A 15730-nucleotide genomic window follows, 5' to 3' on the forward strand; every position below is an offset into this window, starting at 1 on the left:
TAGTTGCTATTTACTATTTGAAGTATTTGGGGCAATGTCAACTCGTTTTGAGCATTAGTATAGGAGTAGGACACTAGATCTATGTCTATAGTTTGTACTAACCCTAGATCTCTCTCCATTTTAAAACAAATCTTAGTCAATAACCCGACATAGTTTAATTTTTTATAGATCTACTAGAATCTAGTAATTTTATAATTTATCATTCGGCGTACAAATATCTTTCCTCTTTTGTTCTGGACCTAGGCTAATAAAAATAATATTGTTAGTAATGATAGGATATTTTAACATTTATAATATTTAAAAAATCAAGTCTATTTTTAATCTACTCATATTGTTAAATGTTTTCTAATAAATTAAATTAGGCCTAATAATATAAAAAAGCTGGCTAAATTACAAAATAGTCAACTAAATCTAGATCTAGATCTACTATTTTCACGCTTAATGTACCATTAGCTTATTATCTGCGACATTTTGAAACTAAAACAGACTCGTATCCTGAGTAAGTTAACTAATCTGATCTAGATTTCTAAATTTAAATCATATTAAGTTTATACGGCATATCATTTAGGGTAAAATCTTAGTTTAGCGTCGTAAATTCGGCCAAATCTAGTAATGTAGGAGAGAGTGCATTAATGAATATGTCATTAAATATGAGTATATTTTCGTATATTTTGATAAATTATTATAAATAATTGAATAATAGATCACCATTTATGGTTAAATCAATTTAAATATCCTGAAATTAATTTTTATCAACCCTGTTCGAGATAGTAAATTTGCTATTAAAAACAGCAGCCATCTTAAGAAAATGTTATTTAGAGTAGCTTCCCTTTCATTGCTATTCGTATGAAAATGTATTTAATATGATTGTCTTGTTGTATAGTACGTATTACAAAGCATTTTTTTAAAAATTCTGCTCTTTAAAAATTGAATTTCCTAACAAACAACTTTATTAATTCTAGAAGCTTTGTGAGATGCAACTTGTATCCATGTTTTAAATCACGTTTTTTTTTACTAATGTTTATTTGATCTTACTATTACTAGAATCTATATAGTTTGAGATTTTTCTTATTGTTTGAATGTTCACTATTTTCATTTCAGGTTTTTCTTTTCATCAATTAGTGATTCTATCGTAACTTATGACATTTTTTTACTTCTCTTTACCTTAATTAAACCCCAACCTCCGTCATATTTTTGTTGTCAATGTCACAACAAGTCATAAGGGGTCATCCATAAATGACGTCACACTCGTAGGGGGTAGGGGGGGGGTCCGTAATTTTGTGACGATGTGAGATGAGGGGGAGGGGGGGGGGGGCTCAGATGTTGCGACGTCACATTTTTGCATTATAAAAAAGCAATGTTAGAAAACGAATTTTAGACGTTATTTCGCGTTTTAAATAACTGTTTTAATAAATTGTATAATGTAATAGTTTAGACAAGATTTTGGAAAAATATCGATGTTTAAAAAAAATTCAACTGCAATTTTGAGGGGGGTTGTAGGTTGAGGTGTGACGTCATTTTAGGGGGGGGGGGTCTGGCTTTTTGTGACGACGTGTGACGGAGGGAAGGGGGGGGGGAGGTAAAAATAGTCAAAAAAGCGTGACGTCATTTAAGGATGACCCCTAATGTAAAAAATTACGCTTCGCTCTGCCTTATCTAAGATCTCTAGCCATAATTTTGACAACAATAAATGTTTGTCATCATTTATATATACAGAGAGACAAAATGTATTATCCACCAGCTTCCCTCGTAAAACATCATCTAAAATAATCAGCCACTCCACCCCTAAAGAGCGTGTTGTCATTATGGTCGATCGCAAGTCTCCACCTGCCAGACACATTTTGGTTATCCTTTGTTGTCAAAATGTCAATATCAAGTACCCAAGTGAGTGATATGGGGTTGTCCATAAATGATGTCACATATGATTTGCTACGGGAGTGCGTGAAGATTTGTGACGTCAACTAAAGCGGCTCCGCAATTTATGACGTGTTGGTCTCATGAAAGGAGGTGAACGGGGAAAAATACCTAGGTGATTGATGGAGAACCTCTATAATGCTTTGTTCAATCAAAATAACGATAAATAAGCATTAGTATACGTATACCTTGCTTAAAACGAATCATCACAAATGTTGCAAGCCTGCTAGTTTAAGACATTTGGCAAAACGGCCTTAACTTAACACATTATCCCCGTCAAAAAGGCTTGCCAACAAATGCCTGCCGACGAATAAGCCGCGTCTAATGCGGGGCGTTAGGAATACGGCCATTAGCATGGGCTGCGTTAGAGCACCAGTAGGCTATCGCGCTTTGTAAGATGACGTAAATACTTAAATTCAATTTCGCTAAACTGCGCGAAAATTTAGTAATGTTCCATCGTTTGAGGAAATTTATTTTCTTGGACTTAAACTTAAATTGAAATATCATGTTGACTGTCTGGCTCTTAATTTCCGAATATCACTTTTAATGTATCAAGATTCAGAACTATAATTTACTTTAATATAAGTGTCATCTTATCGTTTATTGTGGTTTTTATAAAGCGCAGAGCAGCTACAAAATCGGACGGCCATCCTGTTTTCACCAAGCTTCTTTTGGAGCTTAATATGGGTAGTCTAGTTCTATACGGTGTGAGCTTAATGCATTTTTAAAGGGCCGAAAGTATCAAGACAGCAAGCTTGCAGAAATAACTACGTACGTTTAAATGGACGAGTCATAGATGTGTTAGGGGCTGTTTAATGAACACCAACTTATGTAATCAAACTAAACGTCGCAAAAGCGTCAAAAAGGCAGTGCTTGTTTTTTTTTCTATAAAATTAGCTTAACGGTCGGCGGTACCGCTGCATGACGTCACGCGCGAGCGTTAACTCGGTGACGATGTGCTAAGTGGGGGAATGAAAAAGGTAGGGTTCAAGAAATGCGACTCGGCAAGCTTTTTACATTTCTTGACCCTTCTTAATAGTTCTATCGTCCCCACTGAGAAAATGGATCACCAATGAATGACGCGTCATACTTCTACAGCTGGTCTTTCTCCCACAACCATCCCGTTTTCACGAGAAAAAAAACCTGACCCGTCTCCAAAATCACATCGCTGAGTTCTACTCAACCTCTCCCCACCACAAATCACAATTTCTATCTGAAACAATATGTTCATATGTTTGCTCTGTAATAATGCACGCTGTCATTACTATCTTAAGAGCGACGTCATTTATGAGCGATCTAATATTGATTTGCTTACTGCAAATAAAGTGTTCAAAAGTTCGACCTCCCAACAATTGTTGTGGTCTTGGATGCACACTATTAAGTCTGATAAGGTCTATTAGTCATTCATGTCAACTATATTTAAAAAAAAAGAAAAATTACTATACAGGGGGTCATCCATAAATGATGTCACGCTTTTTTTGACGATTTTTACCCCCCCCCCTCCCCTCCGTCACACGTCGTCACAAAAAGCCAGACCCCCCCCCCCCCTAAAATGACGTCACACCTCAGCCTACAACCCCCCCCCCCCTCAAAATTGCAGTTGAATTTTTTTTAAACAGCTATATTTTTCCAAAATCTTGTCTGAACTCTGTCAAAATAGAGTATTTTAATCAATTGTTATTACAATGTATTAAAACAGTTTTTTAAAACGCAAAATAACGTCTAAAATTCGTTTTGTAACATTGCTTTTTTAAAATGCAAAAGTGTGAAGCGTCGCACCATCTGAACCCCTCCCCCTCATCACACAACGTCACAAATTTACGGACCCCCCTCCCCCCTACGAGTGTGACGTCATTTATGGACGACCCCCGGCATATATTAAAACAATACAAAACAATCATATTAAACCACAAAATCAACACAAAAGACATGCGAATAGACAATGTATTGTTTTTAAAACATGGCCGCTGCTTGTATTTACTCATTGTTATCTCGAACGGGGTAGTTTAAAGTTTATTCCAGGGTATTTAAGACTATTTATGACTGGTTTGGTCTTGGATTGTGATTTGTTATTCAATTATCTGTTATGTTATGTAAAATATGACATAAATATGGCCAAATGAAAGAAATATTCATTAGTTACCTTCATCGCACATTACTAGCTACGTTGGAATTTACGACGCTAAACTAAGATTTTACCTCATTTAGGTTGTATTTAATGGATTAAGTGTATCTATTACAATATTGTATGCATTAAGACTTATTTAGGCTCAAATTTCTGTTGAAGCTCACGAGATAAAGAATTTATTGGGACTATTAACGGTATAGTATAATAGCTGAATGACTAATTTGATAACCTATTGTCGATAAGTTGAACTTCCATTTTCTAGATCTAAAAATTGTAAAATCGGCAGTCTAAACTATCTAGAAATCTAGATCTATGTATTGAATTACTTTTAACGATTTAAATTATAGTGATATCACTTAATTGGTCTGTATTTTCTTTATAGAGACATCAACACTAGATCTACTTCTCAATCTCAGTTATTCAAATTTAGGGCCTACCTACTTTATAGTTTTTCTTACTAAATCTAAAATTTACGCAATTTTCAATATAAACATGACCACTGAATAATAGACATCCATATTTAATCCATTAGGCACTAATTTTGAAGTTTTTAGTTCATTTTAAACAAAATTACTTAATTTAATATTTATTGACACTCACTGCCATGGCCAACACATCTCTCCATGACAACTCTTCTAACCCTTGATGCTAAAGAAAACCACAAATCAGGTTAGACTTTTTAAGTGGCCATGCACCCAGAGTTCCTCACTAGTGATCTCAAATAGCGGTCACGTGGTTTTTAAAAAATAAAAATAAATTGGTTGTGATATGAGAGCCGATCTTATAAAAAAAGTGCCGACAATATTTGCTTTCTTTTTACATAGACTGATAGACTTAATAATGCTTTACTTATATGATCATTTTTGTACCTACATAGTTGATATTTTTCAAATTCTATTAATTTTAATGAAACCAACTTTTGAATTTAGCCTCCGTTCTCCAAACCAAATTTTAAAATGCTTTTCTGGCATATCTAACCCTGCCACCTATTGTTTGTTGTTATGACACGGAAATCCCGCCATTTTGCGCGTGGTAAACATTTTTAAATTTAATTAGTAGAAGGTCTCTGGAATTTGGCCAAAAAATCGCCGGAAGTCATGCGTCCGGTCCGGACGCCATATTGTTGTTAGCAACCGACCACGCCTCCAAGTTAGCGAGTAATACTACTACTTTAACTTAGCCGAAGTCAGAAGTGGCTAAGTAAATTGCTAAATAAAAATTAGTAAAAGTTTAAATTAAAATAAATAGGCCAAGCCCAAGAATGCTATCTAGATTTGCTTTAATCAGATGTTTTAGTATTTAGTACACCATTTCCTGGATGTAAAACATAGCATTTTCCTCATTCTAAATTACAAGTTATTTTATGGTGAATATAAAAACATGAAGTAAAATGTTTAGGCCTATATCTTTTATTTTCAGCACTATACAAGATGGCAGATTCTGATGTGACTCTTGAAACTCAAAACAATACAGATGAGTTATTAGGTGACTCTGAAAATGCTAATGAACCTGTGCAGGAGAATGATGCTAATGAAACCAATATAGAAGATGCCTTAGCTGATGCTGAGATAGCTATTGCATGTGAAGCTGGAGATGACCATATCAGTGATGCAGAGGAGCTGAAAATGGAAAAAGAAGATGATGATGAAGAGGAGGAAGAAGATGATGATTTGAACAAGGATCAAAATGTTGATCCTAATGTAATGCCGCAAGTTAATGTGGCACTTCTAGGCAGTAAGTTCTTCTATTGTCCATGAAGTGTAACTTAATTTTTAAATGGTGTCAGTTTATCATAAATTTTGTAAAATAAAGTTCAAATTAAGAGCAGAATTTTTTAAACTTTCAGCTCGTAACTGGCAGATAAAAGTGTACCCACTTAAGGCTGGAGATTTTGTCAGTGGTCAAATATCAAAAGTGTTCAAAAATGCCAGAGAAAGCTTGCTATACATTGTCTGTCAAGGTAAAAATGCTAGAGGGTAAGTGTCAACAGACATTGAACATGACTTTTATTTCAGCCTATAATACACATGCGTAAAGACTATTCAATAAATTAAAATTCTAAGCTTGAAGTTACTTTTTAAATGTAAAAAAAAATTAATGCATCAGCACTATTACAAAAAATCCATAATTTCTTAAGATAATCTTTTTATATTGTCTTTGTCTTGTTGCTATTTAAAAATGTGACTTTATTTGTAATTTTGAAATGCTGTACTCTGATAAATAGAAAAGGAGAGATGTATGTATCAACTGCAAGACAAGCTATCAAGGTTGTTCACAACCTCATGAAACTTGATTTCCTTTTTCCTGAAGTTAATATTGAAATCATCAAAAAGAATAATGATGGGACTACTGAACAAAAAGGTATTTTAAAAAAAAAAAACAAGTTGGGGATGCTAGTTAAATTTTTTAAAGGTGGATGTCAGAGGAGATGCAGAGACAAGCATTTCTTTTACATTTACACTAAGAGTTTATTTGTGTGGTAGTTATATAAAAAAACCCACTTCTTTCTACATCCATGTAGTATTATTTGAATATCATAAACTCCTGTAGTGTATCACCTTCCATTTACAAGGTATAGACTTTGGATGTAATTTTGAAAATTCTTGTTTATAACTTGCTGCTCTTAATAAGATTTGATGTGTAAATAAAATACAAAAGCCTCTTTAATATCTGCTTGTCCATAGTGCAGATAAATTAGAGCTCATCTGTTTCTTTGATTTAATCATATAAAGGGAATTGGTTGTCATGCCCAACTGCCTTTACTTTGCTTGATTTTAGTCAGGTATCCTCGGGGCTGGTTGTACCCAAGGACATCAAAGAGAAATGGAAATTTGAATATCCTAAATCTTGCTATTTAATATTTAATGCTTAAAATGTACAAATTCTTGTTAATATTTTGTTATTTTAATTTTAGCCTTTTTAAGATTCGACACAAAGCTGGTTAGGATGTTGTGTACTCCATCTCTTCCAAGAAGAAGTATGTATTATAAAGATTATTTCCTTTTCTATTCTATTCTTTTTCTACTGTTAAATTAAAGACTTTTAGCTTTAATTATTTGACACTGTTGCAGAAATAGTCACCAGTAATATCTATCAGCTAAACTTCCATAAAAACTATTTCAGTTAGTCCTGTGAATAGCTATATTATGTTTGTTCCATGAGACACTTAAACTTAAAACATTAATTACATTATTTCCTTAAAATACCATTTTTTAAGAATAATGTATCCCACATATATAGAAAATGTACTTTAACAAATGAATATCTCCGTGTGTTTATTCCAATTAATTCCATGCATAGATCAGGCAATTAAAGTCAGAAAAAAAATGCAGCATAATTCTGTTAATGTCTGCATCTCTTGGCCTATATATGTACCGATTCTGTTTATCATTTATCTTGCTAATCACTATCTTCTTAATTTTCTTATTATGTAACAGATATCAATTCTCTCAAATACATATACAGATATTTTTAAACAAAGCATAAAATATCTTTAAGTTTACAAAAATTAAGTTTTAAACTTTAGGCATCATTCATCATTTTTTGTAAGGAATTAACAATACAGCTGTTAAAGTGGTAGGTTTTTAAATTAAATGGTAACAACAATGGGGTTTATTTCAACTTTTATAATGCAAAAATCAAATAATTTGAATGTATTGGCTTTTATTTTTTACAACGCATCTTATGGCTTACCAGTATTCGTTATGGTAAAAGTAATTAACATTAATATTGCGAGTAAAAGTATATTAACATTAATATTGCGCACACAAAAAAATTAACTGCAAACCTGTTTATAAAATAATATTTAAAAAGCCATTTTAAAAAACAAGCCTTGTTTTCAAAGAAAGGTATCACAAGTTATATTTCAATGACTTTCCAACCGTCGCTATTTAATAGGGTTAAATAAGACCTATATGTGTATGTTGTATACACATGGTAAATTGATTCTCATCAGCAATTATCAACCGCTGTTGACTGATGTAAATCTGATTCATTTCTAAAATCGTCTGGCATCTGCTTGAGTTCGTGAATACACCTACATTGTTTGATAAACTTGTAAAAGCTATTTTATTTAAGAAAGCCAGCTGCGTGCTGTTACTGCATGTGTGGTTACATTCCAAATAATTTCTTATATAAACCTTTTTAAGTTACGCCAAATAGAAAACTGGAGTAGTTGATTTGAAAATGATACACACTGTGATACTAACACAAAAGCTGAATCAGTACATGTTAGAACTGTACCATCACCGAACATCTCAATATTTTTGTATTGCATGGCTTTAGACGAGTACTTAAGAAATGTTTAAAGAAATGTGTGTAGTCTTATCAAACTCCAGCACCATGTAATTTTATTTGTGGTACCCTATTCTTGGAATTTTTTAATATTGAAATATAACTGAACAATGCTGTTCTGCATTGCTTAGCAATAAAGATACATAACAAATTTGGTGGAAATGTATGTTACAGTATAGATGTTTCTAGAGACATGTTAATCATCTATAATTTGCTTGTTGAAATCAACCTTGTTTGATTAATTGAACAAGGAGTTCGGGTGAAAACTGCATTCTGTAACAAGGCATTGTGTCTCAATCAAAAGCTTTTAGCTTCAGTCCAGTGTTGAATGTTGTATGGAAGACACCTCAATGGTGGCTGAACAGTGTTGACAGTTGTTGTAATGTCACCATGGTGTGTTGTCTGGGGCCTGGTAAATAAACCATCAGTGTATCAGTATCGACTAGGTTCTTTTAGATAGTGAACCTGAGATTGCAGTTGCTAACTCGGTTTAGCTGTTGACCATCAAAAATTTATTATTTCGGATGGCTGCCAGGTATTTGTCAGGCCCTGAGACTGAACTTTAAGCGATTTGAATTTGTTTCCCCATCCAGGCAGTAAAAAACTAAGAAGCAGAGTAATAGGTTCGGTTTTTGTGAAAAACCTGCCTACTAACACCACAAAAGATATGCTCCGGGTCTTGTTCCCGTTTGCAGCAGAAGTGAACTTCAACCCAGACAAATTTAAAGATGGGTAAGTTTAGCCTACACTCTTTCCAAGCCTAGCTCTGAAGAGCTGCCAAAACACTTGAACTCGTTGAGCAGGTAATTGAGCAATAACTTGTTGTCCCCTGCTGCAGCGGTGTTTAACTGGCATGCACATGCCTAATGGCAGTTGGTTTGGGCTGTTTCAAGATGTATTGCTGACTTTGTAAAAAAAAATAGTTCATCTAAAGTCAAATTCAGCAGTCAACAGAAACATGAATCAGTTGATTTTTCTTGTGAAAACCTTTGATGGTATTTCATGAAAATAAAAACTACATAAATTAAGAAAGTCATGTAAGCTAAAATTTTCTTTAAAGTTGTTTGAACTAGTTTTATAATAATTTTATTCAGTGATGGGTTATCATTACAGTAACAAAAGTTGTGAGTTTGGGATTCATTCTACATGATTACTCTATAATGACTACTTGATTTTTACATTCTCTTTGTGAAAATGAAACTTTAATATCATAAACCGTGAAATCAAATAGCGCTCTGATTCTCTACTTGACTTTATATATACATACAAGGCAAGTTCTGTATACATTTATTTGGGGAGAAAAAGTGTTCAATATTTATTTATTTTTAGTTAGCTATGCAAATGATTACACATTTATAAAAAAAAGTCATTTTGTCTAAGATAATTTAGGTAATACAAATTTTTTTCACATTGAATAATGTTTTGATATTTCAAATTGAAGTATTTTCTGTTTGTTTGAGGTTACTGACAGTAATTATTGTGCTCTCCACTAAAGTAGATCAACCACTTTTTCAGAACTGCACGTTTGGTCCTTGAGAACAGGAGCTATGTCTTTCCTTGTTTAAAGGCTTTTGCCAAAGTGGAATTAGGAGGAAATGTGCTAGAGCTTCATCCCCTTGAGAGTAAGCTAATTTTTTTCTTTCACGTCTCTTTGAATGATGAAAGCTCATGTTATGAAACTAATTTGTTTTGAATGATTCAATATTTTATCCTGAGTTATAATTTCACAAGAGTTTGATAAGTAACTTCTTTTGTCACAGCTTCTGAGGTGTGATTTAGCATCTTTAAAAAAAAAGTTTACATTTTTGCATATCTCTTTTAGGTAACATTTTGTGAAGTTTGTATTACAGTTATTAGTCAGCTGACACAAGACTTACTAGTACCAATGTATTCACTGATCACCATAGAATAATTAACACACCAATAGTTTTGTTAGAATGTTAGCTGTACATCTCCAGAAAAAAGAGAGCACAGTGAAAGTGACAAAATATCCTACAGTGACGATGAGAAGAAGCCTACCATTACTACAGAGCCAGAGGCTCAGACAAAGCCAGCAGATGAAACATCAGCTGGAAGTGAAAATAACGCAGGCCAGGAAGTGAATAACACAACAGGCAATGAGGAAGAGAATGTATCCACTGGAAATCAAGAAACAAAACCTAGCATTACTCCCACCAAGCCAGGTGAAAATAAAAAGGTGAGTCATGAATTCTAAATTTATTTGGTGTCTTTTTAAATGTGCATTAACTGATTTGATCTTCTCTGGTTCTTATATTGACACAATCTTCTTTTTTTTAAATGAAAAGTATAATTTTTGAATTACATGTAGGCTATACCAAAAGGTTATTTAAATTTATGTGTAAGCCTAAATAGTTGTAGTTTTTCAACTATTTCAACAACTGATTCCAAGTGCATTTGTCATGATCTCCAGGGGCACCACATATTGTTTTCTTGGGGTCGCTGACTTGTAGACTAAAGCAAACAAAAAAATAATTATTGTATGAGGGTCTCTGGTCATTTGTCTTTTATAAAATGTGATCACCACTTGAAAGAATTTGGGAACATGTGAGGATGTCATAATGCAAGTGTGAAAGGTTGTTAGGACTTTCTTGACAATGTGTGAAGATGGGAAGTGTGGCATCATAATTTTGCTCTTTAAAAAAATATTTGCTGTTTAAATTTTTGAAACACCTTTTGTAATTAGAAGTCAACCAATGCTGACCCAGTTTGCTTGATATTTTAGAAATAACTATTAAAAACAAAACACTTTGGAGGGGAGTGGTATGTGTGATGTGGAGGAAAGGGGTTCTGACCATGTCAGATGGTTAAAAATCATGAAAAATGGCAATGTCATATAGTAGACACCTTTTAGTCAAGTGACTTGATCCAAGTGATAGTAAAAGAAATTGCACCACATTTATTTATGTTTAACTTGATTGGACAAACACAAAAAGTTTTCTTTTTTTAAGCCTTTTGTTCCAAGAGATGGTCAAAGAGGTCGCGGGCGTGGCAATTTTAATCCTCGAAGGAGGACTAGGCCTCCTGGTGATTCAGTAAGTTTATTTGTTTTGTTTTTGACAAAAATTAATGCCAACAAGTCTCCACAAAAGTTCCCAACAAAAGTGATGTGTAAAAACTGACAAACAAAAGCCCTAAATTGTGTCTCCTAACATGGTTTCTGACAGTTGTCGCTCATTCTAGCTTCACATTTCTACAGTCTTATATCTACTTTTAAAATGCAAGCTCTTGTATTGATTACCTTTAAAACAACAATCTATTTACGACTTATGTAATTTATTTCCTAAATACTACTTATATTTTAATCTACTATACTTGAGTGCAAAGTTCTGAATCACTATTTTTATTTCCTTTTTATTTTTTATCAGGGACCTAAAATGCCATTTTACAAACCTGATATCCGACGTCCAGGACCTCCTAATCGTGGAAGACCAAACAGAAATGACAACAGGAGAGGGGGCTTTGTTAGAGATGGACCTGTTAGGAGCCCCAGAAGACCAAATCAAAATAGAGGAAACTTCGCGGGGGGAAATTATAACAGAAATGCAGGAAACTTTAATTCTAGAAATAACAATTCTGGTGGGAGATTTGGTGGTGGAGTTAGTGGAGGCAACTTTGGTCGCAACAATCGACCAAACAGAAGGTACAATGACAGAAGTTTTGGTAATACAGGAGCTGCTGGACCCTCAGGTTTGTTTAGTGGCACAACTATTTAGTAGATATCAATAGTTTTAGCCAGGCATAGCTAACTTAGACCAGTATAATCGTGTATAATTATATGAAATTTATAACTGAGAAATTGATTGGGTTCTTATTTGATTCTTTAAGGTGACATGGGTGTGAATGTTGAGGCAACAAAAGAAATGATGCTGCTACAGAATCAGCTGAGTATGGCAATCAAAAACCAAATAGCTATGCTAAACCAGACCCAGTTGGCTGTGGAACAAGCCAAGAGAGGGGCAGGAAGCTTGGGACTAGCTGCTGATGTCCTCCCTGGGAGTTCCTCATGTAAGTCTAGAACATGCTGGAACTTTTGCTAGCTTGGTGGACATTATTAATTAAAAGTTTATCAAAGTAGATTTCAAATGGTAAACTTAGTTTAAATGAAATAGATACTAATTTACCTAGGTTTGTTATCAAGAGATTTTTCTCAAACTTTGTTTTGTACTGGATCAATTTATTATCATTCATTTAAAAATATCAGCCAAAGATTTATAATCCTAAGCTTTGTTTTCTAGTGGATGATTCCAACAGGAGTTACAACAAAAGGAGGTCCACTCAAGCTGGCTTTGGTTCTGACTACTCTGATGATGGGTATGGTGGTAAGAGACAGCGCACTTGGGGAGAAGAGAGTGCTGATTACTATTTGCTTCAGCAACAGCAGCAGCAACAACAGCAACAACAACTTCCATTAGATTACACCTCAGACAGACATTTAGAAGATGCTGGGTCATGTTTTGGTACCAGTTACAATTCCAGGTACGTGCATGTTGTTGGTTATACAATTTAATTGCTCACTTAAAAATACTATGGTTTGTCTATATGATGGTTTTTAATCAATCAAATAAAGACGCATTATCAAAATTATAAAATAATTTCTTTGTATGTGAAGGTGTTTTAAAGTGTTGGACTATATGTGATGGGAGGAGAAAAATAATGTAAACATTTAATTTTCTCTCTCCACATAGCCTACTTTTGTGTTTTGCACACTAGCAAATATTCATTTAATATTTTCAGGAGTTTGAGTCAGACAAATTTTGGCTATGATACATCCAACTATGGCTACCGGTACTGAAGTCAATTATAACTGTTGTAATATAGCTGTTGTTACTTTTTATATTTAAAAAAAATTTGTAATTATTTTTTTGGCTAAGTTGGTATTTTTATAGGGCTTGAAAAATTAATACAAATTAGAATTGGCTTTTTAAAATTAGTATTTGCATAAGCTGTTTTTTTTAAATACTTCTTTTCACTTTTTATATTGTATTTATGTAAATTATTTTTTTAGGCTTTTTATTTTTTTAAAATGCATCATGGGTGTTCCTACAAAAACAAATTATTTACTTTTATCTTAAAACTTAATGTCACCTTTTTGCTGAGTTTCCTTGTTTGAATGAGTGTCACAGACCAAATAATGTCTTTAGGATAAAGAGTGTAGTCTAAACAATTGTATGAGAACTATGATCTGTTGATATTTTGTATGATTAAAAGTACTTTCAGTAGGTTCAGACTTTTTGTTACTTGCATGATCAGACCACACCATGTAGGTGACATCTCCTAACACATGGAAATCACATGACTTTTTAATATCATGTGACAGAAAGGTTAAAACCATTTATGTCAAATACTAGTTAATTGTGATCCATTATCTGTCGTTTGCATATTTGCATATCCGAAGGTGCAAGCACATGGACATGACTTTTAGATATTTGGCTCAGTGCTGCGCATTGCAATAGATAGAACAGCCATCTTGGAACAATTCTTCCCTGGAAATGACAAACATATTTGTGTAAAAAAAAAAACTCTTTAACTAAGTAGTGCATACAAATCACCAGGTTTAATTGATTAGGATAACAGTCATAGATTTCATTACATACATCACATTGTCATGTTAATGTCATATACAGATGAGTTTACTAGAAGTAAAAACAGGACATTCAAATATCAGTGATGTGGGTGGTTGATGGGCTGTACCAGTGACCGACATCAAATTGTGCTAGCCTATACTGAAGGTTGTGTGACTGTTCTGAACCACCAAATAGAAGAACTGTATGCCAAATTGTAAAGCAGTACACTGATTCTACATGAATCTTGAGAGAACAGCATTTTGGTAAACCTGTTTAAAGCCAAATATCAACTCACCTTAATCGTTTCCCTTCAGTTAATGCATGGAAAATTGTAATTCTTACATAACACCTAGCTTTACACTAAGACTAATTATAAGGTCAATAATTAACTCTTAGGTAAAACTGCAGTGATAGTATTATACTATGAGCTAAGGTTTAAAAAATGATACAGCCCACTTAAAAAGTAAGTGATGAATGAAGGGTCACTTGTTTATTAGCATTAGTAATAAATAACAAAAACATTAACTAATTTAACAGGTGCCTAACAAAGTCAACATTTAAACAAGAATATTTTTATTGTATACATACCAACTAAAAAAGTAAATATTTCTCCTGTGGTGTCATACAAAAATAGGTGTTAATCATAATGGTTAATCAATTTGTAATGTCAGGATTTGGGTTAGGGTGTCATCAAATGATGTCACGCTTTATGACGATTTTTACCCTTACATCATCAGAGAAAGTTGGACACCCTCCCTACATAATGACGTCACCTACAGTTTTATTTTAAATATTAGATTCAGCATTGAGTATATTAAATGCAATTACAATTTACAAAAAGTTTTCCAAAACGCGAAATCGCAGTAACAGTTAAAGTACTTAGTTCAGTTTCTAACATTACTTTTTTAAAATACAAAAAATGTGACGTCACTCTATCTGGACACCCCACCCCTTCTTCACACATCGTCACAAAATTACAAACCACCTCTCCCTAGGGGTCATCCATAAATGACGTCACACTCGTAGGGGGAGGGGGGGGGGGTCCGTAATTTTGTGACGATGTGTGATGGGGGGGGGGGGGGGTCAGATGTTGCGACGTCACATTTTTGCATTATAAAAAAGCAATGTTAGAAAACGAATTTTAGACGTTATTTCGCGTTTTAGATAACTGTTTTAATAAATTGTAATAGTTTAGACAAGATTTTGGAAAAATATCAATGTTTAAAAAAATTTCAACTGCAATTTTGAGGGGGGTTGTAGGTTGAGGTGTGACGTCATTTTAGGGGGGGGGGGGGTCTGGCTTTTTGTGACGAACTGTGACGAAGGGGAGGGGGGGAGGTAAAAATCGTCAAAAAAAGCGTGACGTCATTTATGGATGACCCCCTAGGAGTGTGACGTCATTTAAGAACGACCCCTTTGGGGCAGGGATAGCATTGCATTGACATTTTGCAAGAAGTATTAGTTTTTAATAAATTACACACAGTAACATAGCACCCACCCACCCTTTTAAAGGAGATTCCGTTATTGTCCTTTTATTGTAGCATTTTCTGACATTTGTGGGGAGCTTGCTCTAAATCCATGTTTGGTGGAATTATGGTCTGTATTACACCAGGTTGATCCAGTGATGCATTTTTCAAGAATTGCTTCAGTAAACATCATTAGCTCTTCTCGATAGGGAGTGTAGTGGGGGTGTTAACGAAGGGAAGCAAATCCAGCGAAACATTAGTGAGAGAATGCTATATTTCTTGGTAAATTCGGCGGAACCCGAATGTGTTCGTTTTATCACAAGTACAAGTAAATTTTCGTTCCG

The 15730-nt window shown here is 33.9% G+C and overlaps 2 protein-coding genes across 2 annotated transcripts in view; one reads left to right on the top strand and one right to left on the bottom strand.

Annotated features, from left to right (window-relative positions):
• LOC131940780 (crossover junction endonuclease EME1) overlaps positions 1-845 on the bottom strand; it is a 50587-nt gene extending 49742 nt beyond the window's left edge. The window contains exon 1 of the mRNA XM_059299583.1: positions 709-845. Coding sequence (XP_059155566.1) covers positions 709-711 — 3 coding nt within the window. The 5' untranslated portion in view covers positions 712-845. The remainder of the gene's footprint in view (positions 1-708) is intronic.
• On the top strand, positions 466-13575 carry LOC131940759 (uncharacterized). The gene is made up of 13 exons (XM_059299552.1): positions 466-499; positions 5462-5776; positions 5889-6018; positions 6267-6403; positions 6957-7019; positions 8929-9067; positions 9851-9957; positions 10294-10532; positions 11305-11388; positions 11722-12043; positions 12182-12361; positions 12592-12832; positions 13091-13575. The coding sequence occupies exons 2-13, from the start codon at positions 5473-5475 to the stop codon at positions 13146-13148; spliced, it is 2004 nt and encodes a 667-aa protein (XP_059155535.1). The 5' UTR covers positions 466-499; positions 5462-5472; the 3' UTR covers positions 13149-13575.
• Positions 13576-15730: the final 2155 nt, after the last annotated feature.

The sequence above is a fragment of the Physella acuta genome, unplaced genomic scaffold (genome assembly GCF_028476545.2).
Source record: "Physella acuta isolate Inbredline_101_S28 unplaced genomic scaffold, ASM2847654v3 ptg000023l, whole genome shotgun sequence".
In the NCBI taxonomy this organism is placed as follows: domain Eukaryota; kingdom Metazoa; phylum Mollusca; class Gastropoda; family Physidae; genus Physella; species Physella acuta.

Bases quoted from the DNA above. Each gene is read 5' to 3' on its own strand.
- LOC131940759 (XM_059299552.1), top strand. From the start codon at position 5,473: ATGGCAGATTCTGATGTGACTCTTGAAACTCAAAACAATACAGATGAG. The intron at 6,019-6,266 runs GTAAGTGTCAAC...TCTGATAAATAG, and splicing joins CAAGGTAAAAATGCTAGAGG to AAAAGGAGAGATGTATGTAT. The intron at 11,389-11,721 runs GTAAGTTTATTT...ATTTTTTATCAG, and splicing joins CTAGGCCTCCTGGTGATTCA to GGACCTAAAATGCCATTTTA.